A 26992-nucleotide genomic window follows, 5' to 3' on the forward strand; every position below is an offset into this window, starting at 1 on the left:
TAATGGACAAGGTGGAGCATGGTAGCCAAGCTTTGTGTAGATGTAGACTGGTGCAGGCTAATGGACAAGGTGGAGCATGGTAGCCAAGCTTTGTGTAGATGTAGACTGGTGCAGGCTAATGGACAAGGTGGAGCATGGTAGCCCAGCTTTGTGTAGATGTAGACTGGTACAGGCTAATGGACAAGGTGGAGCATGGTAGCCCAGCTTTGTGTAGATGTAGACTGGTACAGGCTAATGGACAAGGTGGATGCATGGTAGCCTGGTACAGCTTTGGACAAGGTGGAGCATGTGTAGATGTAGACTGGTACAGGCTAATGGACAAGGTGGAGCATGGTAGCCCAGCTTTGTGTAGATGTAGACTGGTGCAGGCTAATGGACAAGGTGGAGCATGGTAGCCAAGCTTTGTGTAGATGTAGACTGGTGCAGGCTAATGGACAAGGTGGAGCATGGTAGCCAAGCTTTGTGTAGATGTAGACTGGTGCAGGCTAATGGACAAGGTGGAGCATGGTAGCCCAGCTTTGTGTAGATGTAGACTGGTGCAGGACTAATGGACAAGATGTGGAGGCATGGACAGGTGGAGCATGGTAGCCCAGCTTTGTGTAGATGTAGACTGGTGCAGGCTAATGGACAAGGTGGAGCATGGTAGCCCAGCTTTGTGTACATGTAGACTGGTACAGGCCAATGGACAAGGTGGAGCATGGTAGCCCAGCTTTGTGTAGTTGTAAACTGGTGCAGGCTAATGAACTAGGTGGTGCAATGTTACCTACCTCGGTTTTCTTGTCAGGTGACATGAAGTATATGTTTGATCCTTCATCAGCAGGGATATCAGAGAGGTATGTCACTCCACTGCAGAGATAAAAACCTGTCTTAATAGTAATGCTTTCAAAGTCCATGGGTATCAGGAAAAGGATAATGATAACATATCATATGAACTACATGAGATAATCTAACACTGATCAACAGTAACGATAATGATGCCACATGACCAAAAATAATTCAAATCATCTCCACACAGCCAGAAATACATGAATGAACTAATGAGTTTTGCTGTGGCATTAAGTGAATAGTGATCAGTGAGAACTGATTTTACTCATCACTTTGTCAGTAACAAGTTGCTTTGCACAGAAATTCAAAGCCTTTGGTTTTCAGAGTTCCAGCAACTATATAACAGATTTAAAGCAAGATCCCATCCTCCAGAGTATTTACGGTAAATGATTACTAAGGCACTGGACAGAACATTTTGTCACATCAGTGTCAAAGTGTATGACATCCTTTAACAGAAAAACATTGTGCCACATTCAAGAAAAGATATGGTACTTCTCATTTGTATTTGAAAAATGACATTGGCCTGTAAAATATAGAACTGATATCGGATGAAGCAAGATTGAGTAGAATGTTGAGAAGAGAATGCTACTGACATGTATTCCTCATCACCGATGTTGGACGGCAGTTCTTCTATACATGATCCATCCTCCTGGGGTATACAGCCTTCAAAGGAAGATGCTGCAACAGGAGCAGTCACTGACACACTTCAACAGGAACAGTCATTGACACACTTCAACAGAAACAGTCACTGACACACTTCAACAGGAACAGTCACTGACACACTTAAACGGGAACAGTCACTGTCACACTTCAACAGGAACAGGCACTGACACACTTCAACAGGGACAGGCACTGTCACACTTCAACAGGAACACAGGAACAGTCACTGACACAGTTCAACAGGGACAGTCACTGACACACTTCAACAGGAACAGTCACTGACACACTTCAACAGGAACAGTCACTCACACACTTCAACAGGAACAGTCACTGGCCCACTTCAAAAGGAACAGGCACTGACACACTTCAACAGAAACAGGCACTGACACACTTCAACAGAAGAGGCACGTACACACAACTAGTGCTGTAGCAAGTTCCTGTAGCTGGTTCCAAATTGGTATGGTGAAACCAGGCCCCCGATTTCTCGAAAGAATCTTAAGTCTGAGTTTTTACTTAAGTTAGAGTTTTACTCAAATTTGAGAAAATGCATTTCCCAGAATGAACTAAAATCTATAATAAACTCAAACATAGTGGACAATTTGAGTTTGGTGGATAGATTACTTACGTTGTTTGGGCTTTTTCAGTTTAAAAAAGCAGTTGAGTTTAAAATTCACCTGTTTCAAATTGTCAAACTCAGTTTGAAATTTGAGTAAAAACTTAAGTGTGTTTCAGAAATCGGGGCCAGAACGATTATAAGTTGGCCTTAGCAAATCATGATGTGACCAAGTCAAACAACTGGTAATTGAAAAATATAAGGAGGAATTATAAAATCCACACCATGTTATATGAATGAGTGGTGTAAACAAAGACGACAGAAAATCAGTTATCGAATTGTTGAAACCATGTTGTTATTTTGACAGTCTCTAAACTTGATGGCACAAGTAAGAAACTAATGCACATGCAAGCCCCATACAACATATTTTCTGCAGAATACTTAAAAACAATATGTGGGTGAATTCAATTGTGAATGGAACAAATCTTTTCCAATTTTCATCGTGCATTATTTCTGATGCACTCAATTATCACATGAACAACTGTAAAACATGTCAATGACTTATTAAAGACAACTTATATGGTTCTGGGATCGGTCCTGTCTACTTATGATAATACCTACCATCAAGTCCTGTCTCAGGACCCCAACAGACTACAGATGTATGTTTGAAGAACAGCCTTGTCAAACTGTAATACTTCATTAAATAGTGGCGAGTTGTCTCAGCAATACGAAGCAGGAGACGTAATGAGACCTCACTATTCAAATCTTCTTTTTCCAGCATCTACAGAAAGAATTCAACAAAATCAGAGGTACAAAGGAGCAAAGAATCAGGAAATAATAGGGTCATGAATCTTCACATAGCAGTTACATAAAAGGAATCTGGAAATAACTGCAGATAAAGTGGGCCAAGAATCTTTAGATGATGGTTACATAGTGAGAGAATTTGAAATATAAAGCAAAGAGTGAAGAGAATTTTGAGATGCCAGCACCCTGGGGCAAGAATCTTGAGGTGTCAGGAACAGACATAAAACATAAGGAACAGAGGCACATACAAGTCACACATGGACATAATGCTTGACAACAGACACATGAACATTATGCTTGATAGCAGACACATGAACATTATGCTTGATAGCAGACACATGAACATTATGCTTGATAGCAGACACACGTGGATATGATGCTTCAGAGCAGACACACATGGACATGATGCTTGACAGCAGACACACATGGACATGATGCTTGACAGCAGACACACATGAATATGATGCTTGACAGCAGACAAAAGGACATGATGCTTGACAGCAGACACACATAAACATGTAGCTTGACGGCAGACAAACATGGATATGATGCTTGACAGCAGACACACATGGATATGATGGACATGTAGCTTGACAGCAGACACACATGGATATGATGCTTGATGGCAGACACAAGGATATGATGCTCGACAGCAGACACACATGGATATGATGGACATGTAGCTTGACAGCAGACACATGGATATGATGCTTGACAGCAGACACTCATGGATATGATGCTTGACAGCAGACACACATGGACATGATGCTTGACAGCAGACAAATGGACATGATGCTTGACAGCAGACACACATAAACATTTAGCTTGACGGCAGACACACATGGATATGATGCTTGACAGCAGACAAACATGGATATGATGCTTGACAGCAGACAAATGGACATGATGCTTGACAGCAGACACAAATGACATGTAGCTTGACGGCAGATACACATGGATATGATGCTTGACAGCAGACACACATGGATATGATGGACATGTAGCTTGACAGCAGACACACATGGACATGTAGCTTGACAGCAGACACACATGGATATGATGCTTGACAGCAGACACACATGGACATGTAACTTTACAGCAGGCACACATGGACATGTAGCTTGACAGCAGACACACATGGACATGATGCTTGACAGCAGACACACATGGACATGTAACTTGACAGCAGACACACATGGACATGTAGCTTGACAGCAGACACATGGACATGTAACTTGAAAACAGACACACATGGACATGTAACTTGACAACAGACACACATGGACATGTAATTTGACAACAGACACATGGACATGTAACTTGACAACAGACACACATGGACATGATGATTGACAGCAGACACACATGGACATGATGGACATGTAGCTTGACAGCAGACACACATGGACATGATGCTTGACAGCAGACACATGGATATGATGCTTGACAGCAGACACACATGGACATGTAACTTGACAGCAGACACACATGGACATGTAGCGTGACAGCAGACACACATGGACATGATGCTTGACAGCAGACAACCATGGACATGTAGCTTGACAGCAGACACACATGAACATGTAGCTTGACAGCAGACACACATGGACATGTAACTTGACAGCAGACACACATGGACATGTAACTTGACAGCAGACACATGGACATGTAACATGACAACAGACACCCATGGACATGTAACTTGACAACAGACACACATGAACATGTAGCTTGACAGCAGACACACTGGATATGAAGCTTGACAGCAGACACACTGGATATGAAGCTTGACAGCAGACACACATGAATATGATGCTTGACAGCATACAAATGGACATGATGCTTTACAGCAGACACATGGATATGATGCTTGACAGCAGACACACATGGATATGATGGACATGTAGCTTGACAGCAGACACATGGATATGATGCTTGACAGCAGACACACATGGACATGTAACTTGACAGCACACACACATGGATATGATGCTTGACAGCAGACACACATGGATATGATGCTTGACAGCAGACACACATGGATATGATGGACATGTAGCTTGACAGCAGACACATGGATATGATGCTTGACAGCAGACACACATGGACATGTAACTTGACGGCAGACACACATGGATATGATGATTGACAGCAGACACACATGGATATGATGGACATGTAGCTTGACAGCAGACACATGGATATGATGCTTGACAGCAGACACACATGGACATGTAACTTGACAGCAGACACACATGGACATGTAGCGTGACAGCAGACACACATGGACATGTAACTTGACAGCAGACACGCATGGACATGTAGCTTGACAGCAGACACGCATGGACATGTAGCTTGACGGCAGACACACATGGATATGATGCTTGACAGCAGACACACATGGATATGATGGACATGTAGCTTGACAGCAGACACACATGGACATGTAGCTTGACAGCAGACACATGGATATGATGCTTGACAGCAGACACACATGGACATGTAACTTGACAGCAGACACACATGGACATGTAACTTGACAGCAGACACATGCAGACACACATGGACATGATGCTTGACAGCAGACACACATGGACATGTAACTTGACAGCATACACACATGGACATGTAAGCGACAGCAGACACATGGACATGTAACTTGAAAACAGACACACATGGACATGTAACTTGACAACAGACACACATGGACATGTAATTTGACAACAGACACATGGACATGTAACTTGACAACAGACACACATGGACATGATGATTGACAGCAGACACACATGGACATGATGGACATGTAGCTTGACAGCAGACACACATGGACATGTAGCTTGACAGCAGACACACATGGACATGATGCTTGACAGCAGACAACCATGGACATGTAGCTTGACAGCAGACACACATGAACATGTAGCTTGACAGCAGACACACATGGACATGTAACTTGACAGCAGACACACATGGACATGTAACTTGACAGCAGACACATGGACATGTAACATGACAACAGACACCCATGGACATGTAACTTGACAACAGACACACATGAACATGTAGCTTGACAGCAGACACACTGGATATGAAGCTTGACAGCAGACACACTGGATATGAAGCTTGACAGCAGACACACATGGATATGATGGACATGTAGCTTGACAGCAGACACATGGATATGATGCTTGACAGCAGACACACATGGACATGTAACTTGACAGCAGACACACATGGATATGATGCTTGACAGCAGACACACATGGATATGATGGACATGTAGCTTGACAGCAGACACATGGATATGATGCTTGACAGCAGACACACATGGACATGTAACTTGACGGCAGACACATGGATATGATGCTTGACAGCAGACACACATGGATATGATGGACATGTAGCTTGACAGCAGACACATGGATATGATGCTTGACAGCAGACACACATGGACATGTACCTTGACAGCAGACACACATGGACATGTAGCATGACAGCAGACACACATGGACATGTAACTTGACAGCAGACACGCATGGACATGTAACTTGACAACAGACACACATGAACATGTAGCTTGACAGCAGACACACTGGATATGAAGCTTGACAGCAGACACACATGGACATGTAGCTTGACAGCAGACACACATGGACATGTAGCTTGACAGCAGACACACATGGATATGTAACTTGACAGCAGACACACATGGACATGATGCTTGACAGCAGACACACATGGATATGATGGACATGTAGCTTTACAGCAGACACACATGGACATGTAACTTGACAGCAGACACACATGGACATGTAACTTGACAGCAGACACACATGGATATGTAACTTGACAGCAGACACACATGGACATGTAGCTTGACAGCAGACACACATGGACATGATGCTTGACAGCAGACACACATGGACATGTAGCTTGACAGCAGACACATGGACATGTAACTTGACAACAGACACACATTGACATGTAACTTGACAACAGACACACATGGACATGTAGCTTGACAGCAGACACACATGGACATGTAGCTTGACAGCAGACACACATGGGCATGTAACTTGACAACAGACACACATGGACATGTAGCTTGACAGAAGACACACATGGATATGATGCTTGGCAGCAGACACACATGGACATGTAGGTTGACAGCAGACACATGGATATGATGTTTGACAGCAGACACACATGGACATGTAGCTTGACAGCAGACACACATGGACATGTAGCTTGACAGAAGACACACATGGATATGATGCTTGACAGCAGACACACATGGACATGTAACTTGACAGCAGACACACATGGATATGATGCTTGACAGCAGACACACATGGACATGTAGCTTGACAGCAGACACACATGGATATGATGCTTGACAGCAGACACACATGGACATGTAGCTTGACAGCAGACACACATGGATATGATGCTTGACAGCAGACACACGTGGACATGTAACTTGACAACAGACACACATGGACATGTAGCTTGACAGAAGACACACATGGATATGATGCTTGACAGCAGACACACATGGACATGTAGCTTGACAGCAGACACACATGGACATGTAGCTTGACAGCAGACACACATGGACATGTAACTTGACAGCAGACACACATGGATATGATGCTTGACAGCAGACACACATGGACATGTAGCTTGACAGCAGACACACATGGACATGTAGCTTGACAGCAGACACACATGGACATGTAGCTTGACAGCAGACACACATGGACATGTAACTTGACAGCAGACACACATGGATATGATGCTTGACAGCAGACACACATGGACATGTAGCTTGACAGCAGACACACATGGACATGTAACTTGACAACAGACACACATGGACATGTAACTTGACAACAGACACACATGGACATGTAGCTTGACAACAGACACACATGGACATGTAGCTTGACAGCAGACACACATGCATATGCAGCTCGGCATTGGAGACACATATAAATTTTACAAACATGAGGCAGAAAGGATATAACGGAATGTGTTCGGAATGTAACTGTGCACATGGTGTACTATGTTGTATCTTCCATGCTTACCTGTACGGCATCAGTCATTGTCACCACTTTGGCTCCATACTGATTTGCTTTCTTATCCTGAAAACCACAAACATTCATCATCATAATCATGAAATGTTCTTTTGATCTCACTTTCTCTATCATCCATGGGGATCATGTTACAATACTGACAGCCAGAAAAGGAATACCCATCAGCTCATGTTGACAACTGCTGACATTCGCTGAACGTGTCTGGGCATTCGGTGTGAGTGTGAGCATACCAACAGGACTTGCCAATAACTGTACCATATACCCCACTTAAAACATTTACTGACTTCTTTCCAACATAATGAGGAAGTACAATTTATTTCCATTCTAACAACATCCCCTCCAGTCTAAACAAAGATTTTAGGTAAGGAAGAAAATGGCAATACAGAGAAACAGAAGAGACTTGCCACCTGCTATCTTCAAACCAAAAGCAAAAGTTCTTTCAGTTTAATAACATAACATCCACTATGGGAAAACAAAGCAGCATGATTTGAACTTTATAAAATGTTCCATTTTCTAGGACAGTAACAGACTGTAGTCCAAAATGTCCATAAAGAGTTTAACAAAGTTTGCAATGATGTAGAAGAATGTCCTGTCAGAACTTGATACAACCATGAAAGTGCCATCTTGCCATCTAAAATCACTGCTATGTATTTGGCGGCCGAAATCTTTAAACACCTTAATTTCTAGCAAACTGTACAACACTGTGTTTCAGAAAAGGAACTGAAAACAGGGTGGGTGATTTCCAACATTTCATTAAACAAGGGACTAATGAATCAAGACTTCACCCATTAGTATATCCCCCAATTTCTTTGTTTTTTATTTGAAAACATCACCACTAGGCAACAAAACCACTTGACTAGGAAAGGAACAGGCTACTTGCATGAAATAGACAAAGAAATATACAACTCACTACTCACATGGACTAGACTGATAATTTCAAAGCACTGCTCTTTCCTCAAGAAGCCATCAGCTGCAAACCTCTTTTCCCCTTTCAGTTGGTCTCCATGGGAAACAAGCTTCAGCCCAATTCTCTCATACTGTTTCATCCAGTAGCCGCTTTGCTTCTCTTCATTTGTTGCCTTTACTTCACTTTCCTCATCCAGAGGCTTCTACGATGTACAATACAGATGGAAAACTAGAAACATGTTGCAGTGCATGCAGTCAGATGAGCTAATTACAAGAAGGCTGAAGCCTGTAACTAATCTAAAAAGAAGAGAACTCCACAGTTTTATGATTTTGACCTTTGTAAGCCATAGCCATGAAAATCCTGAAATGTATGCACATCTGGTGAATATCACAGACATTATGTTACTGTGGAAAGCTTGCAAGTGTTTCATTTTAGGAACTACCTTAACATTTGACATCAAACAGACACAGCAACTACAGAATAAAGTGGTTATGTTTTATTAATCCCTCAAAAATGTTTTGTATTATTTCTGTTGTGGAGAATATTAAACAATCACTAATTCAGGGTCATGGTACATGAACACAAAATAACAACTCACCATGCTTAGTAAAAAACATTTTGAAATGGATCAGGGCTTTTCCTGCACATTAAGAAACATGCCTACTTAATCTCATGAGGCTAGCAAACTTATAAACCACACAATCCCCTACTCTGAGGTGGAAATTGGTTTAGTTATTATAGACAAAATAAATTGTTTAAAGATAACCAGCAAACAAACAAAACATGGTGCCCCTAGGTGGAACTGAAGGTAACAATGAAAACATAGCTTTACTATCCATTGTAAACAGAACACAGTGATCTACCTCGGACATCACACCATTGTCAACATGTGGCATACATTTCATATAATTCATAAATGTAATTCAAATCATATAAGCTCTATAAGCATAAGACATATTCAATGTCAGCAGAAAAAATAATTCCAGTCCAAATGGCAATACTTTAAGAATGGCCTTCACCCTAACAACAATGTTCTGCTGCGGTTACTCCTCACCTGAAGATGACACGTCTGAGTTACATGTAACTTCAGTTAAGGCTTCAAGAGTATTCATATGGCTTCATGCTATGACCCTGAAGATTATCTTGACCCCTTATCATGACTCGTAAAAGTGTACACGAAAAAACTAATCCCAGGACGATATGAGAGATATGCATGACATGATAGCTCTGATGTGCAGTATGGTTAAACAAACTTTAATTTGATTTGTTGAGTAAATCGATTGTCCTTCTCAGTTTCCACTTGTATCAGACCGATGAATGTGTTAAGCAAAGCATAGAGAGTGTACAGCAGATTTACACTTACCACCAAGTCGCTTGTATCTTTCAAATAATTTGTTTGTGAAAAGTCAAGTATCCTCTCCATCTGATGTTTCCTATCCAGATAAATAACGGCTTGCTGAAATGATGAACATTCACATTACCGGGTTGTCTGGTACCACCGACACAAGTACACCAAAGTGACAGGTTGCATAACATGGTGGCACCATACCTCACATGGATATGTAGTTAACAATTTAAAATGTACACAGTTACAAGATTCGCTGAATGGCACACGCAGACCAGATTCATCTCACAAATAAGTTTACAGAGCCAAATACATGTGTACATTTTGAGGGAAATTGAAGCGTGGTGAAACAAGATCAAAATTCAAAATATATACTGAGGGAAAAAAATAAGGGATCACATGCAAGCACAAGTGTTCCCATATATTTTTCCAGGTTTCTTCACAAGCATGCAATTTTCTGAATAAATTTGATATTTTATACTAATCCTGACTCATGCTCTTTTGCTTGTCTCCTTCCTCTTGTGAACATTAGTGGAACACTTGTATCTCCTATTGAAGCTCCCTTCAATAAAGAACAGACGTAAAATCCCTACTCACCACGAGTTATCTGTGTGGCCGTTTTGGCAGGAAAGCAGCGCCATCGTACTCCCATGCTTCACTCTCTCCGAATTATGAGCCCGACACTTTAATTTACAGAGAAATCCAAAGGGTCTAGCGGGGAGGTTGGGAGGGCTTACCTCATGAGTCAGGATAAGTATAAAATATCAATTGTATTCAGAAAATTACATATTTTTCCTTATCCTGACTCATGCTCTTTTGCTTGTAGAATCCGACGGAGTTGGTGGTGGGTCAAGCTACTTCTGGATTTCATGTAGTGATTTACGTCTTGCATACCCCCCAATGGGAACTTGTGTTACTGCTAGGCTCTGCTGCTGCTGTAACTCTTCACTTCCAGCTTTTCTGATGGGGGGACCACAATTGTTAACTTTTGGTCCTTGCTGCTGTTAACATTTCATGTGGATTTTGCAACTCCATCTCTTGATGCGAGCATCAAGTGGAGAAGCAACCCTTTCCTGTACGAGTATGTCTTTACAAGTACTGGGTCATATCACTTATGCTAGTCTGTCCTAGACTTGCATATAGACTCTAAAGCTGAACTCTCCTGAGTGTAGGCTTTTGCAAGTGATAAAAGGGCGAGACTCCGTCTCAGCGTCTTTGTGGGACTGTCAATTGTTATGCTACAACAAGTGGGCCGAAATGGAGAATGCCAGAGCCGTCCTCGGTGGCGATGTCCCTCAGGTAATGGTTGGCAAACACCATCTCCCATTTCCAGAAGCATCCCTCCATTATCGTCCTGATAGAGCGATTCCCATGTAGAGCGAACGTTGACGCCAGAGCTCTAACTTCATGTGGGTTGGAGGTTCTTGGAGGATCAAATCCTGCTGCTTTGTAGGCCCGTAGTATGACAGTTCTGATCCAGCTTGATATCTTAGTGCGGAAAGCCTCCGTCTGTGTCGCTGTCGATATCGAGACGAAAAGACACTTGAATTTCCGTCTCCTGGACCTGGATCTTTGTAAGTAGACTTTCAATGCTCTCACCTGGCACAAGGATAGGTCCTGCGTATCCTGTGGTCCAAGGACTGATGATAGTGTTGGGACGTGGAACTGTCTGGCTGGATGACCTGGCAGTTGATTCTTTGCTATGAAGTCCCATCTCAGTCCCTTATGCACGATGTATTGATTTTCATCAAATCGTGTTCTCTCGAAATCCAGAGAATGTATTTCTGACATCCTTGCTGCTGTTGCTAAGGTTATCAGGAACAGCGTCTTCTGCGTCAAGAACTCGAATGATGTTCTCTATAATGGATCGTAGATGTCACTAGAGAGATGTCGTAGAACTACGTTGAGGTCCCACACCGGAGCTTTAAATCTCTGTTGTTGGTCCTCCAATTAAAAGGGCGTAGTAAGGCCAGTAACTCTGGTACTTTCGTCAGTTGCACTCGTCCTCATGGCGATAACTGACCTCAATGCCGCTAGGTATGTTGAGAGTGTTGACCCTTTTAACCGCTTCGTTTGTCTAGGTGACAAAGGTAGTCCGCCACTTGAGGATGTGTCGCTTTCATGGCTGTGAAGCCGGCCCTCGAAACGTATGTCTCGAAGCATCGCCACTTGTCATCGTACTAGTTGCGTGTAGACTTGCGTAAAGCTAGTGTGACTGCTTTCGCTGCCCTGGCAGAATATCCTCTCTTGTTCAAGCATGCCTTGATACAGTTCACACGTGTAGCCCGAACACCTCTGGGTTGCCGTGCGCCTGCTGTGAGGATGTACTAGTAGATTCGTCCACTCTGGTAGTTGCAGTTGAGAATAGGGAACCATATTCTTGCTGGCCAGTAAGGCGCGCCCCAAGTAATTGTAGGACTCTCGTGTGACTGATTTTCTGCAACACCCTCGGTATTAGAGCTAGTGGTGAAAATGCATAAGCATTTTAGTCCTTGCCAGGAGATGCTTAGCGTGTCCGTTGCCCATGCCCGTGGATCTGGTATTGGTGTGACGAATGTTATCAGTTGACCCATGTGGCGAAGAGGTCTATTGATGGTGCTCCCATCTCTTGTATGATCTGCTTAAAGATCTCTGGATGTAGCATCCAGTCTGTTGAGAATGGCTGCGTTGGACAGGACAGTGCATCTGCTATCACATTCTTGGCTCTTGGAATGTGGTATGCTCTGATGTGGACATTCAGGTTGACTGTTATGCTGGCCAGTTGAAAGCATAGGTCCAGAAGGTTCGCCGACCTTGTTGATCCTTCTGGTGATGTAGAACGCCACTGAGGAGGTGACTGTATGTACCGTCAGATGAGCATTCAATAAAATGCTGGTCCTGTGGAGTATGGCGTTTATCACTGCTTTCATTTCCAGCATGTGGAAGTGCAGATCTTCTCTGCTATGGTCCATATCCCAGCTGACACATCGTTGTCGATGTGTGCTCCCCAATCTTGGAGAGATGTGTCCACATAGAAATGCGTCTTGTACTCCGGCTCTGCTAAATAGGTGCGTCTGCGACCCACCGATCTCTGAGTCCACCATATTAGATATGGATTTAATCTGTCCGGGAGTCCGAGGGGGTCCGGATCGTCCAGTTGTACATTCCAGAGACCTGTAGTGGGCGTAGTTGTAGACTCCCTCTGCGTGTCATGCCTTTAGCTGACGTGAGAAGAACCAACAGACTCTGCCACTTCGTAGTAATAACGGAGAGAGTAGTGCTTGAGATACAAGGACTTGTATCTATATCCTACGATCTTGAAACCCTTGCCGTGTCCGTAAGGGAAATGAAGCGATGTCCGATTCTGTGACTGCCATCGTTGTGAAGTCTATATAAAGTCGTCTGGATGCCGCCACCTAAAGTCCGGCCAACGTATGTTGCTGCAAGTCGTCTGAAGAATCGTCTTCAATGATGACAGGGAAGGTCTCTAACCTCATGAAGGCAGCCAAATCACGTAGGTCCCGTCTAACTGGACTGTAATTGAGGCCTTCCTCGCTTGCTGACATGTTGTCACTCGTAACCCATTTCTTGACCTGTAAACTACGTCCGACCTCTGCGCAGGGCGTTGTCTCTCATGGTCCAATCAAAATAAAGCATTTTGAATCCTTTGGCTTGCCGCGCTTTGACGTCACCGGTGTAGCAGGAAAAAGGTCCTTGTAGAATCTAGTGCCGCCGTTGATATCTGATCAACTGTCGGTCCTGTCCGTAGCCTTCCGAAGTTACACGAGTGACCACGTGTATCGAGGGTTGAAATGGTAAACACGCGAAATATTTCCACGCATAATACCGATGTGGGTAGGCTGTTTTCCTGGCTGCTGTGACTGTTACTTCAGTCCTGAAGATAATGCCGTCGCCCTTTATACAGATGATCAGCTGAAATCTTCGCGTTGTCAGCTTGTAGACTGCATACCGTATATGACCGTCTATAAGCCGAATTTTGAGGACCAAAAAAAGCAGTCTGTAGAAGGGGGTCGTCTTATCCATGAGTTACACTTTCGTCAAACTTTTTTCCAGGGGTAAGAAAACAACATCGTATCACTTCGCGGGAACAAACAACAGAAGACGACTTTGTCAGTAGAGACGTCAAATTTGCAATTAAACATCACTAGACAAGATTATTTACCATTTAAGTTATAAGTTGTTTTTGCTGGGCATTGTTTTATTTGCAGGGATTAAGATTACCGTATGCGATTTTGTCTCGCATTACACAAAGCCGGAAATAGCAATCAGCTGTGCACACGCTTTCCGCCGAACAAGTTCAAACATGCACAATAATATAACGGGACGAATTCTGACGCAGTCATCAGTAAAATATAATACAGAATACCGCTATTTAACCCAAAGAAATATATCCTAGCATTGTGTAATTTTAGTTACAGTTTTTGCTCTATAAATTAATTAAGATTACCGTATGATTCTGTCTCTGCATACACAAAGCCGAAATAGCAATCAGCTGTGCACACGCTTCCTCCCTTGAACAAGTTCAAACATGCACAATAATATAACGGGATGAATTCTATTGATTGAATACTATTATTTAACCCCAAAAATATATCCTAGCATTGTGTAATAGTTTTTATGTAAAAATATATAATCAACACTAAGGTTATAATGGACCATCATGAACGTGGTAAGCACGCGTGACATGGAACGAGGCGGTAATCAGTTTGTGATTGTTGAATGGGGTAAAATAAGCAAGCCAGTTTGTTGCTACAATAAATATGATATTTAGAGAAGCAAAATATATTATGCATTTTCTGTCAACTACACTTCGTTTCGATCCGTGAGTAGACACAATATATATGACAGTGAATTCTTTGAATAATGTGGATCGACAGTGACACGGAATTTGATGGGTTTACGGCCGATGACTTGTGAAAATCTCAGAACTCTCTTGCAGAAATGTCAGTGTTTATTGTTAGTGGACTATTTTTCTTATTGTCATATATATATAGATGAAATATGGACACTTAAATAATATATTTTGAAACAAAAGTTGACTTCAGTTTTTATTTACCGATGGTACTTTTTCACAAAATGGCGTCTCGTTGTTGATGCAAGCAGTGATCTTCGGGATATAAAAAGGAACACAAACACATGTTGCCACAATACACCGGTAATCTTTATTATGTAATATTCTCACCAACACTTACGCTGTATATCCACTTTCCAAATGGCGTCTCGTTGTTGGCCGCGACCCATCGCGGGGGGTCGGCCTATCCATGAGAGATATGATTTTGACACTGATTTTGAGGGTCAAGTTTGGGGGTCGGCTTATCCATGGGATCGGCTTATAGACGGTCATATACGTCTTAGGCTCATCATCTGTTGACAGTCTCTGAAGATAGCGCAGTCCTTTGCGCAAGTTGTAGACGACATGTAGCGTTCTGTTAAGAAGCTAAGTACTGCGACGTCTCTGCCTTGTAGATGGCCTGTGCGAATGCCTTCGCGCAGGCTCGGTGATGGCATGTAGCGTTCTGTTGAGAATCTAAGTACTGCGGCATCGCTGCGTTGTAGATGGCCTGCGCGAATGCCTTCGTGTAGGCTTGTTGACGGCATGCAGCGTTCAGTTGAGAGACTACTAAGTACTGCGATGTCTCTGCTTCGCTGGGGATCTGCGTGGAGACCTGCGTGATGACCAGCGTGGAGACCTGCGTGAAGACCTTCGTGGAGACCTGCGTGGAGATCTGCGTGGAGATCAGCGTGGCGAGTGGCCTGGCAAACTGCGTCTGTAGGGTGACCTTCGCGGAGATGAGCGACTGTGGGTTCGCGAATGTCTCGGCGAATCCCTCGATGATCTGCATGATGCGGAAGATGTCTTGGATACTGTATCTGAAGTCCTTCGCGAATGCCTTCGCGAACGCTGATCATCTGATTCCGCATCTGGGGAATGACGACTGGTCCTTCGCGAACGCTGGTCATCATATTCTGTATCCGGGGATGGGAGATTCCTCCTTCGCGAACGCCTTCACAAATGCTGATCGTCCGAATCCGTAGCCGGTGATGACCGAGTCGTCCTTCGCGAATGCCTTCGCGGATGCTGATTGTTCGAGTCCGCCGCAGGAGATGGTTGAGTCGACCTTCGCGCATGCTGGTCCTGCAGTGTAGATCTGCTGCCAGATGTCACGTTGATGGAGGGTCCCTCAGAGACGACGTCTGCTTTGGAGCCTTCGTGAAGGCTCGGGACCTCTTTGTGGGCTGTGACTTCTTCTCCGGCTGTAACGCTGCTCCATCATCTCCTGCATAAAATCCCCCGGGTTGAAGGTCTGTGGTGGTAGTAGCGCTGCCCTTTCTGCAGTGATAGCGTAGATACCTCGGGTACCGTGCAGATCTGCGCTGAAGTCACCGTAGCTGAGACTGGTCTTTTCTTGGGATGAACCTCTGGGATGATGATCAGTTGATCATCGTAGAGTCCCTGTTCCGTCATCGGTACAATCTCAGCAGAGAAAGTCCTTGTAGTCTGCGCAGACGTCCCCGTAGAGTTGGTCGTCATCTGAGGGGTGTGTAGCCTTCTCTGGGTAGAGGATGGCTTCTATTCATCGTCTGATTGTAGAGCTGCCCTCTCTGCGTTGATAGCGATATGGTCCAGGGATCGCTCATCTGCCGTCCTCGGACTGCGTGCTGTATCTCTGGGATGATCAGCAGCGGCTCATCATGAAGTCATCTCACTGCCATCGGGACGATGTCTGTTTGGCTTTATTCTGCGTAGAGGATGGCTTCTTCTTCTACGTCTGCGTTGAGGGGTTGTCCGATGTAGAAGCCAACGTCTTCGAAGTAATGGCGGACAACATCCCACGCCCATCCTCCGAGGACACCTCCGGCAGGTCACTTGATGGTACTAAGTCGTCTAACAGCAGTAGACAGCTCGTGAGGGACTCAGCCAGTTTATCCATGACTTGGAAAGTCACCTGGATTTGTCGGTAGTACGTCTAAGTACAGAGAAAAATTATTTATTAAATTGAATTTCTATTAAATGCTGATAAAGATTACAGCTATAGCTGGAAGTACATGTTGTGCAGCTAGGGCACAGTCAATGCGGGTTTGCAGCAGCGAACCTAAACCTACAACGAAAATAGGTTTTCATGAAATGTAAACAACTGAACAAACACGGACAATACTGTGAATAAACAGTGCTAAATACGATTAAATATCAAACCATATTGTTGAAGAATACTAACTAAACCTCTATAAAAGTAGAATAGAGGAGAATAACTAAGTAATTAAAGGATATAGTGCCGTATAGGAGACACAGGCGCTCTCACAACCTGCCCACAGGGCGAAGAAGGAGAGAGTGAAGCATGGGAGTACGGTGGCGCTGCTTTCCTGCCAAAACGGCCACACAGATAACTCGTGGTGAGTAGGGATTTTACGTCTGTTCTTTATTGAAGGGAGCTTCAATAGGAGATACAAGTGTTCCACTAACGTTCGCAAGAGGAAGGAGACAAGCAAAAGAGCATGGATAAGGAAAAATTATGCAATACAAAGCTTGTGAAGAAACCTGGAAAAAAATAAAGGAATACTTGGCCTTTCATGTGATCCCTTATTTTTTTCCCTCAGTATAGTTATAAAAATGGACCATGTACACTGGGACTGGGCCTTATACAAAGTCTTCAGCTCAGACAGGACAGATCAACCGGGGTATCATTCTAAAGATCTTATAATGAGATCAATAGTAGACAATAGACAATAATGAGCAAAAGGTTATCATAGGTTCCCGAATTTGTTGCAGAATCCTTGCTGTTTTGAAACTAAGCTCCAGGATGCAGACTGGTTAGCTGTAAATCCTTCCATTGCTGGATTAGATTGTTCTTGGTGGTGGTAGCTTTCTGCTTGCAATACACATAATTCACGTTAATACCATAGATCCTCTTGTGGCACCAGCAGGATGTTTGTGACAAAGTGACTTGCCAGACAACTTGGTGCACAAACAAACTTACTTCTCTCAGCTTGAAGTCCTTCTCTGCATACCCTTTCTGTAGGTAGAAGCCTTTGTTCCTCTGCATCGTCTCATCACCAGGTTGAAACAGGAGGAAAGTTGCTGCAGCCTCCATGGACTTATCATCATTCTTCACTGGAACAGTTTTGTGTATATGTGTCAAAGAATGTTTGGTTTAATGCTGAATTGAACAGTATTTAGATTATATCATCAGATGTCTACTACATGTACTTTAGTGAGATTCATGAGCCCATGTATGGTACTGGCACACACTAAAGTGTGCAACTCCACGATGCCATAAGGGGAAATATAGCAAATTGCAAACATTTTACTCCAAACCTTTCACCAAGAACATTTTGAACTGCTATATTTAAACAGTAGACTAACATTATCACAGAGTGACAGGGTTTCCCTTATTGCATGTACCTAATGGTTCATACACAACGATAGGAATTTGTCAAATATGAATTACTGTATACATGTTCAAGGTCTTGCATACACAAGCTATTTGTGATGTCTACTTCATGAATACTTCTTGCAAAATAATTGATATAAATACAAAGATCACATAACCTCTAACAATAATCTAAAAGTCATTTCAGGAATAAATCACTTCAAACTGACTTTACATCTGACACAATCACAGCATACAATACATGTTGAGTAATCATAGCGTCTATCACAAGTGATAGTTAAATGCTTAGAATTTTCATGAATGAATCCAAAGTTTCGTGAAATTAGAAACGTAATTTTCTGAATAAAATTGATATTTTATACTTATCCTGACTCATGCTCTTTTGCTTGTCTTCTTCTTCTTGCGAACATAGTTGAACACTTGTATCTCCCTAATTGAAGCTCCCTTCAATGTAAAATCACTAATTAGTACTCACCACGAGTTGCCTCCCTCTTCCTTTGCGCGGGAAAGGAGGCGCCACCCTCTGGCCTCATGCTTCACTCTCTCCTGATCTAGCGAGCCCAACACTTGAATTTACAGGGAAATCCAAAGTGTTATGTGGGGAGGATGGGAGGGCTTACCTCATGAGTCAGGATAAGTATAAAATATCAATTGTATTCAGAAAATTACATATTTTTCCTTATCCTGACTCATGCTCTTTTTCTTGTAGAATCCTACGGAAAAGGAGGTGGGAAAACCAGAATACTTTGGATTTAAATAATTAGTGATTTATATATATATGTAATAACCCCCTACCGGGAACTTCATAATGGCACTGAATTAGGATAATTCCGGCTACTATAAATCATAAGTTTACCAGCTGCCATAGATAGGGTACTACAATAATAATATACTATGATAATAGCAATAATGGTAGAAAAGCGACTCCAAATTGGAGAAGCTACCCAACTGTACATAAACATCAGTACTGGGCTTAAGATTAAGTAGACTTAAGATATGTATATAAATAGCCCTAAAACTCCGTAGAGTTATAAGCTAGATGATACTGGTATGATATATACATAATAATCTCGTGAGACTATGTCTCATCGTCTACGAGGGACTGTCAACTGCTGTGCGAGGACCATGGGACCGAAATGGTGAATACCTGAGACGTCCTTGGTGGTGATATCTCTCAGATAGTGATTCGCAAACACCATGTCGGATTTCCAAAAGCAGCCCTCCATAATGGTATTTAATGAGCAGTTACCGTGTAGAGCGAGTGTGGAAGCCAGTGCTCTGATCTCATGTGGATTAGAGGCTCTTGGAGGGTCGAGTCCTGCAGTAGGGGCGAAGTATGACAGTTCTTATCCATATTGATATGGTGGTACCAGAGACTTCGGTCTGAGTCGCTGTCGATAGAGGGATGTATAATTGTTTGAGATGTCGTCGCCTCGTTTTGGATCGTCGTAGATAGATTTTGAGAGCTCTGACTGGGCATAGAGATAGGTCAAGCGTATCTTGAGATCCGAGAATTGAGGAGAGTGCAGGAACATGGAATAATCTGTCTGGTTGACCTGGCAATTGATTCTTGGCGATGAAATCCCATCGTAGTCCCATGTGCACTATGTTTTGATTGTCGTCAAAACATATTCTCTCATAATCTAGTGCGTGAATTTCTGACATCCTGGCTGCCTTTGCTAGGGATAACAGGAACAATGTTTTCTGTCAGAGAAATTCAAAAGTTGTTGATTCCAGTGTTTCATAAGCCTCACTTGTGAGGTGTTGGAGCACTATATTTAGATCCCATGCTGGAGCCCGGAACTTCTGTTTCTGATCCTCCAATCGGAATGCACGTAGTAAGGCCAGTAACTCTGGCGTTTTGGTTAACTTGACACCTGTTCTCATAGTTATCACAGAACTAAGCGCGGCAAGATATGTTGACAATGTCGAGCCTTTTAAATGTTTATTTTGGCGTAGGTAACACAGATAGTCAGTCACTTGTGGATGTGTAGCATTTCTCGCTGTAAATCCCTTTTTTGCTGCGTAAGTTTCGAAACTGTGCTACTTGTCGTCGTATAAGTTACGTGTAGAATAGCCGCAAAGCAAGCGCGACTGCTTTTGCCGCTCTGGCTGAATAACCTCTCTTGTTTAGACACACTTTAATACAGTCTATCATGAAGTTGGAATGCTTCTGGGTTTCCGTGCGCTTGTTTGGTGTGAGGATGTATTAGTAGATTCGAGCTCTTTGGTAGCTCTAGTGTTGGTTGTCCGATTTCTTGAATCAGAATGGGAAACCACGTTCTCGTTGGCCAGTAGGGCCCGACCAAAATCAGTTGGAGGCTCTGTGTTAGTCTGATTTTCTGTAACACTTGTGGGATTAACGCTGGCGCGAAACGCTGCGACGCCGCTGAGGCCTTCCCAGGATATGCTTAGAGCGTCCGCTGCCCACGCTTGTGGATCCCGGACTGGTGATACGAATGTTGTTAGCTAATTGTTGAAGCGAGTGGCGAATAGATCTACTAGCGGAGCTCCTATTTTCTTGATAATCTGTGCAAAGATTTCTGTATGGAGCATCCATTCTGTCGGTGACGGTAGGTGTGGCCGAGAGAGTGCGTCTGCTAGTACATTCTTGGCTCCACGAATGTGACATGCTCTGACATGTAAGTTGAGATCGTCGATTAGATTGAACAGTTGAAAGCATAAAGTCAATAGGTTCAGTGATCTCATTGAGCCTTGTTTGTTTACATAAAACGCCACTGTTGAGTTGTCGGTGTGAATCATCAGATGCGCCTTTTGTAGAATGGTGCTCCAATGTAGTATGGCGTTGATTACAGCTTTCATCTCTAGCATGTTTATGTGGAGCTTGCTTTCTTGCTGATTCCATAACCCTGATGCCGTCCGGTTGGCGAGATGAGCTCCCTAACCTTGGAGCGACGTGTCTACATAGAGATGGGTTTTGAATTCCGGCTCTGTTAAATAAATGCCTTCGCAGACATTCGACCTCCTGGTCCACCATAGTAGATGAGGTCTGATGTGTTTCGTTAGACTGAATGGCTGTAGGTCGTCGAGATGTGCATTGATGAAGACCTGTAACAGACGTAACTGTATTCTGCCTCTGAGTGTCATGTCTTGGGCTGACGTGAGGAGACCCAACAGACTCTGCCACTGTCGTAGTGGTAGCGGAGAGAGTAAGGCTTGTGGGATGGTCTGTTGGATCTTGAGCCATCGGTCTTCTGGTACGACGATGCGGTTCAGTGTCGTGATAAATCGAATGCCTAGAAATTGCAGATCTTGCGTTGGTACTAGGTCCGACTTGAGTAGATTTACTAACCATCCTAGCTGTGTTAGTAGCTTGATGATGAAGTTTAACTGTAGATTGAGATGCTATGGATCTTGATCTACTTGTATCCCGTCGTCGAGGTAGAACGCACTGCGTAGCCCTAGACGATGTAGGTAGGTGACGATAGGTTTCGTTACTCTTGTGAATAACCAGGGGGCCGATGATATTCCAAATGGGAGTACTTTCCATTGATAATGCAGCCCGTCTAGTGTAAACCGTAGGTATTTCCTGGATTCGGGATGTATCGGGATGTGTAGATAAGCATCCTGCAGATCTATACTGGCCATGTAGTCCATGGGACGAATTAGGTGCTGTAGTTGAGGTAGATGTATCATGCGAAACATTGGTGGTTTGCGTAGATAATCTCTGTTGAATGTGCTCATGTTGTAAATGAGTCTGTATTTCTCCTTGGAGTTTTTCTTGGGCACTAGGAAAACTGGGGAGTAGAAGCCTGGTTCGATGTTTACTTGATCTAGTACTTCTATGGCCTGCTTGGTTAGGAGAGATGTAACAGCCTCTCTTAACTTTGGTAGTTGTTGCGCCTGGAAGTCGAACTTGTGAGGGTTGACTGTCAGCGGAGGCGTGGCCTGTAGTTGGATTCGATATCCGTGTTGAAGAATGTTGGAGACATATGAGTCTTGTAACATTCCCCAGTTCTCCCAGTGCAGTTGAAGGCGTCCACCCACTTGTGACGGTTGTACTGGAATGGCTGGGGGTGGAAGACTCCAGTCGTTCCGAACCTGTCTTTCATCGTTTATAGTTGCGGGAACCTCTGCGTGCCCTGCCTCTTCCTGATCCTCCTCTGTAGTTGCCATATGGGCGACGAAAAGAATCTTTTCCTCTGGAGCTGGCCATCTTCCTATCCCGTGCTTTCTGTAATCCAGTGAATTTAGATTTCCCTGAATATCTCTGTGAAGTCTGCCTGATGACGCTGGCTAGCGTGTCCATCGACTTTATCATAAGGACTTCTCTAGAATCCTTAGTGACTTCCTTAGAGACTTTATCTATTCCTCTGTCGAAGATTGATGGCGTAGACCATGGGGCTGTGTCGAGTGGAGCTGTAAACTGCTCACCCCAGCTGCAGGAAGCGAGGAGGCCTTGACGACGAGCCAGAGTTAGCGCTGCAGAGACTGATGTGAGATGATCCGTTAGAAACTGCTGGTCCTTCTTTTGCATAAGTAGGGCCGAGTAGATCATTCTGTCATCCTCAGATGTCGAATCTCGAAATCTGGAGATAAGCGTCTCATTGATTGTTCTAGATCTATTAAGGCCAAAGAACATTCGCCTTGTCATGGTTTCGATCTGAACCAGCTTGCGGTCATCAATCTTATAGTTCCTATTCTTGACATCGTTGATCACTTTGTAGTTGTCATTGATCTCTTGTGCCTTGAAAAAGGGGTCCATATTATGAGTTGAAAACTTCTTTGCGTTGAACTGTGGTAAGTGTGGCGCTTGGACTTTAGTGGCTTTATGGAAGGCTGTGTCCAGATTCTGTGGGACCGTAGCAATCGGGTCGATCGGGGGTAGGGTGATGTTGTCTGGATCGTCCTCCCTCATAACGTAAGTGTGTGCCGGATTACCGTTCTTAGACGGTGAGGCTAGGTCCAGGTTGTTAACCATCCAATAGTGTATCTCAGCGTCGGAGAAAATGGTGCCTCCATCATCTTCTAGAACGGGATCGCTGATAAGAGGTTGATGCTCTTCCGATGGTGACCTGTATGCTTCTACCTCTGTGCAGGATGACGTCAGCGGAGACCTGACTGGGGACTTCCGTGAAGACTTGTGCGGCTAACGGTGTGGTGACCTGCAAGGTGATCGGCGAGGAGATCGTCTTGGTGAACGAGCTGACGAGCTGTGTCTAAATGGTGACCTTCGCGGCGATCTATGTGGTGAACGTTGATACCTTCGCGAAGCTCTTGGGAAATCCCTCGATGACCTTCTAGAAGCAGATGACTTGGAGCCTGTAACTGGTGCCCTTCGTGAAGACCTTCGCGAAGCTTCATCTGAGTCCGGTCCTGGGGAGCGACGACTTGACCTTCGCAAAGGTTTGCGCGAAGGCTGAGGGTCCGAGTCAGAGTCCGGGGATGAGATGATCTTTCTTTTCGAGCCTCCTCGTAAGTGTTGATCATCAAGGTCCCAGGTAGATGACGATCTAGAAGTCCTTCGCGAAGGCCTTCGCGAAGGCTGTACATCTGGGTCCTTCGCCGAGGTGGTCTGTGACTTCCTTCGCGGAGGTGGCATTGTAGTGGCCGCTACGTTGACGGGGGTCCCTCTGGTGTGTCGTCTACGTTGCTCTGGGCTGGTTGTCTCTCCAGTCTGTATCGGTCCTCCATCATCTTCATGATCTGCCGCATCAGGTCGTCTGGGACGGTCTGCGAAGATGTAGTCGGTGCCCTCTCTGCGTTGGTAACGACGGGGCCCTCAGGAAGATCGTCCGACATCAGCGTTGGTACATCAGGCTGCATGGCGATCTGCGCTGACGTCACTGTTGCCGACACCGGTCGTTTCTTGTGGCGTAGATCGGGTATGATGATCGGCTGATCATCATACAGGCCCAATTCTGCGGCGGGAACAATCTAGGCTGAAAAGGTTCTAGAAGACTTCGTCGAATTCACCTTGGAGGTAGACACTGCCCTGGGGGTACAGAGTCTGCGTTGAGATGATGTCGAAGCCCTCTTAGTCTTTGGCTGCGACGACGGGATGTCTGGGGATGCAGGACGCTTCATGGAGACGGCGGACTGCGTCCCACGCCCTCTCCTCGAGGGTAACTCTAGCGGAACACCAGACGGGAAGGGGTCGTCCGACAGCAGTTGACTGGCGAGGGGTTCCGATGTATCGGCCATGGCTAAACCTTGTTTGCGTGACCTATCTGTTGCACGTCTCAAGACGCAAAGATAATATTTGTTAAATGCAGAATTAGACAGATTAATACAGTAACTGCAACGTGAAGAAAACGCACATGGCGTAGTACAGCTAGGGCATATTAAATGCGGATCAGCAGCAGAAAAACGTAATCTACAAATAGTACAGATTTTCATTAACGTAAACTTGCTGAACAATCACGGCGTCCCGTGAATAAACAGCAGAAATACGATTAATTATCAATACATAATTGTTGAAGGATACTAGCTACACCTCTATAGAAGACTATAAGAGGTAAATAACTAAGAATAATCAAAGGATATAGTGTGTAGGGAGACACAGGCGCTCTCACATCCTGCTCACTGGGCGAAGAAGGAGAGATTGAAGCATGAGGCCAGAGGGTGGCACCTCCTTTCCCGCGCAAAGGAAGAGGGAGGCAACTCGTGGTGAGTACTAATTAGTGATTTTACATTGAAGGGAGCTTCAATTAGGGAGATACAAGTGTTCCACTATGTTCGCAAGAAGAAGAAGACAAGCAAAAGAGCATGAGTCAGGATAAGGAAAAATATGTTATTGTAATTTGATCACTAGTGATCTTGCTGGAATGTTGACTTGACTGTCATCCCACCATTCACATGATGCATTCTGCATCGTTTCATTTTTACCTCAGAAAATACTGAAGTTATCTTCAACACCAGCTTTCCCAAGCCAGCCATTCATCATATAACATATGACACACTTGTCAGACTTCCATTTTTGTGGAAGCTGGTGATTAGGCAGCTGACTTTGTGTGCTGGCAATTAGGTGCCTGACTCTGAGGGTGTGGGTTCCAATCCTGGATGGGACTTAACCCAACAAAAGTACTAAAATCTGTACTTTACTGAGAAAGTGTAATCCCAAATATGACATGTTAGGTTTTATCAAATTGAAATAATGAATACTCAAGTGATCCTGAATAGAAGCCTTTCGGATTTATGGTTCCCCTTGAGTGACCTTGACCTTCAATCATTAACCTTGAACATTACCAACAATGACAATAATTTTTAGAATATGAACTCTGACTGTTTCTGAATCCACAGGTTTATCTTGAATAGTCGAAGGATACAACAAATAAACGTGAAACTTACACTTGTAGTAGGCAAACTGTAGGTAGTGAAAGTGGTCAGCCACGTAGTCTCCAATTTCCTCAGTGAATATTCTGCTCAGTTTCCTTTCACAGCTGTGTTGACACTCCAACACAGACAGATAGTGGTCTGAAACACAGCACACATACACCATACAGTCTCCCTCACTGCACAGACAGATTGTCTGAAACACTACATTGGCTAGATAAGCCAATACTAGATTATCAGATGACAAAGAATCAAGCAAACAACAAGAAAAAACAATTTAAAGTTACAGTCAGACCTCGTTAATACGAACACTTTGGTTTTTAAAAAAAACCGTTCGGATAGTGAAACGTTCGTACTGCTGAAACCACAGTATATGCACCGAGTTACTTCCCCTTGATATCTTTCCTTACTATCGAGACTCTGAGGTCATAGATGAAGCCTATGTTTATGAAGGAAATTATAATCCTACTGTTGATAAATATGAAGTTTATTTTTATAATGTTATTCAAAAACTATGGCGATTTTTTTCCATTTGTGACATGTCGTAACATGCCAGTGCCTTTTCTTTTTATATTTTCATTTTACGCCATCAGAAAATTATTATAAAAAGATTTCTTAAATAATATGTATGGTTGCCTATTTCCGATATCAGTGGCTTTCCGCCGGTAACATGACACATAACAACGGAAAATACCTCCGTTTTGAAGCGTCGATGATGAATAACATGGGAGGCTTAATCGCTTGATGTCGGGTATCGCTCGAAAGCTCTGAACATCAACAACATCACTCAACCCTTGCCGGTATTTTCACAGTTGTAAGAAGCGATTTTATTGGATAAAATTGGTTTCTAATGACGCTTTTCGCTACAGTCTGCTATAAGGGTCGGATTGGTCAAAATCAGACACGGACCTAAGGCAGCCAATCATATCACGGCAATGGATATCGCCCTCGTAAAACGAAAAACTTTTAGATTTAGGCGAAAAGTTTTGGGTAAAATAATGCTATTTTGAACATATAAAGCAAGAAATCGCTACCTATTAGTTTATTCAATTTACATCGTTACTTTGCTCTTTGACAATGTTACTGTGGACCCGCTGCCGAAGCATGTGTCCG

At 43.7% G+C, this 26992-nt stretch overlaps 1 protein-coding gene across 2 annotated transcripts in view; it reads right to left on the reverse strand.

Moving 5' to 3' along the window:
• Positions 1 to 26992, reverse strand: part of LOC124262637 (prolyl 3-hydroxylase 1-like) — an 86460-nt gene that overhangs the window by 21489 nt on the left and 37979 nt on the right. For both annotated transcript variants that reach the window (XM_046697142.1, XM_046697143.1), the window contains exons 4-11: positions 25895 to 26020; positions 18170 to 18303; positions 10212 to 10304; positions 8859 to 9050; positions 7933 to 7989; positions 2660 to 2819; positions 1419 to 1503; positions 768 to 846 (exon numbers count right to left, since the gene is read on the reverse strand). In XM_046697142.1, the coding sequence (XP_046553098.1) occupies positions 768 to 846; positions 1419 to 1503; positions 2660 to 2819; positions 7933 to 7989; positions 8859 to 9050; positions 10212 to 10304; positions 18170 to 18303; positions 25895 to 26020 (926 nt within the window). The remainder of the gene's footprint in view (positions 1 to 767; positions 847 to 1418; positions 1504 to 2659; positions 2820 to 7932; positions 7990 to 8858; positions 9051 to 10211; positions 10305 to 18169; positions 18304 to 25894; positions 26021 to 26992) is intronic.

Source organism: Haliotis rubra, unplaced genomic scaffold, assembly GCF_003918875.1.
Source record: "Haliotis rubra isolate DU_JTF1 unplaced genomic scaffold, ASM391887v1 Scf849, whole genome shotgun sequence".
NCBI lineage: Eukaryota > Metazoa > Mollusca > Gastropoda > Lepetellida > Haliotidae > Haliotis > Haliotis rubra.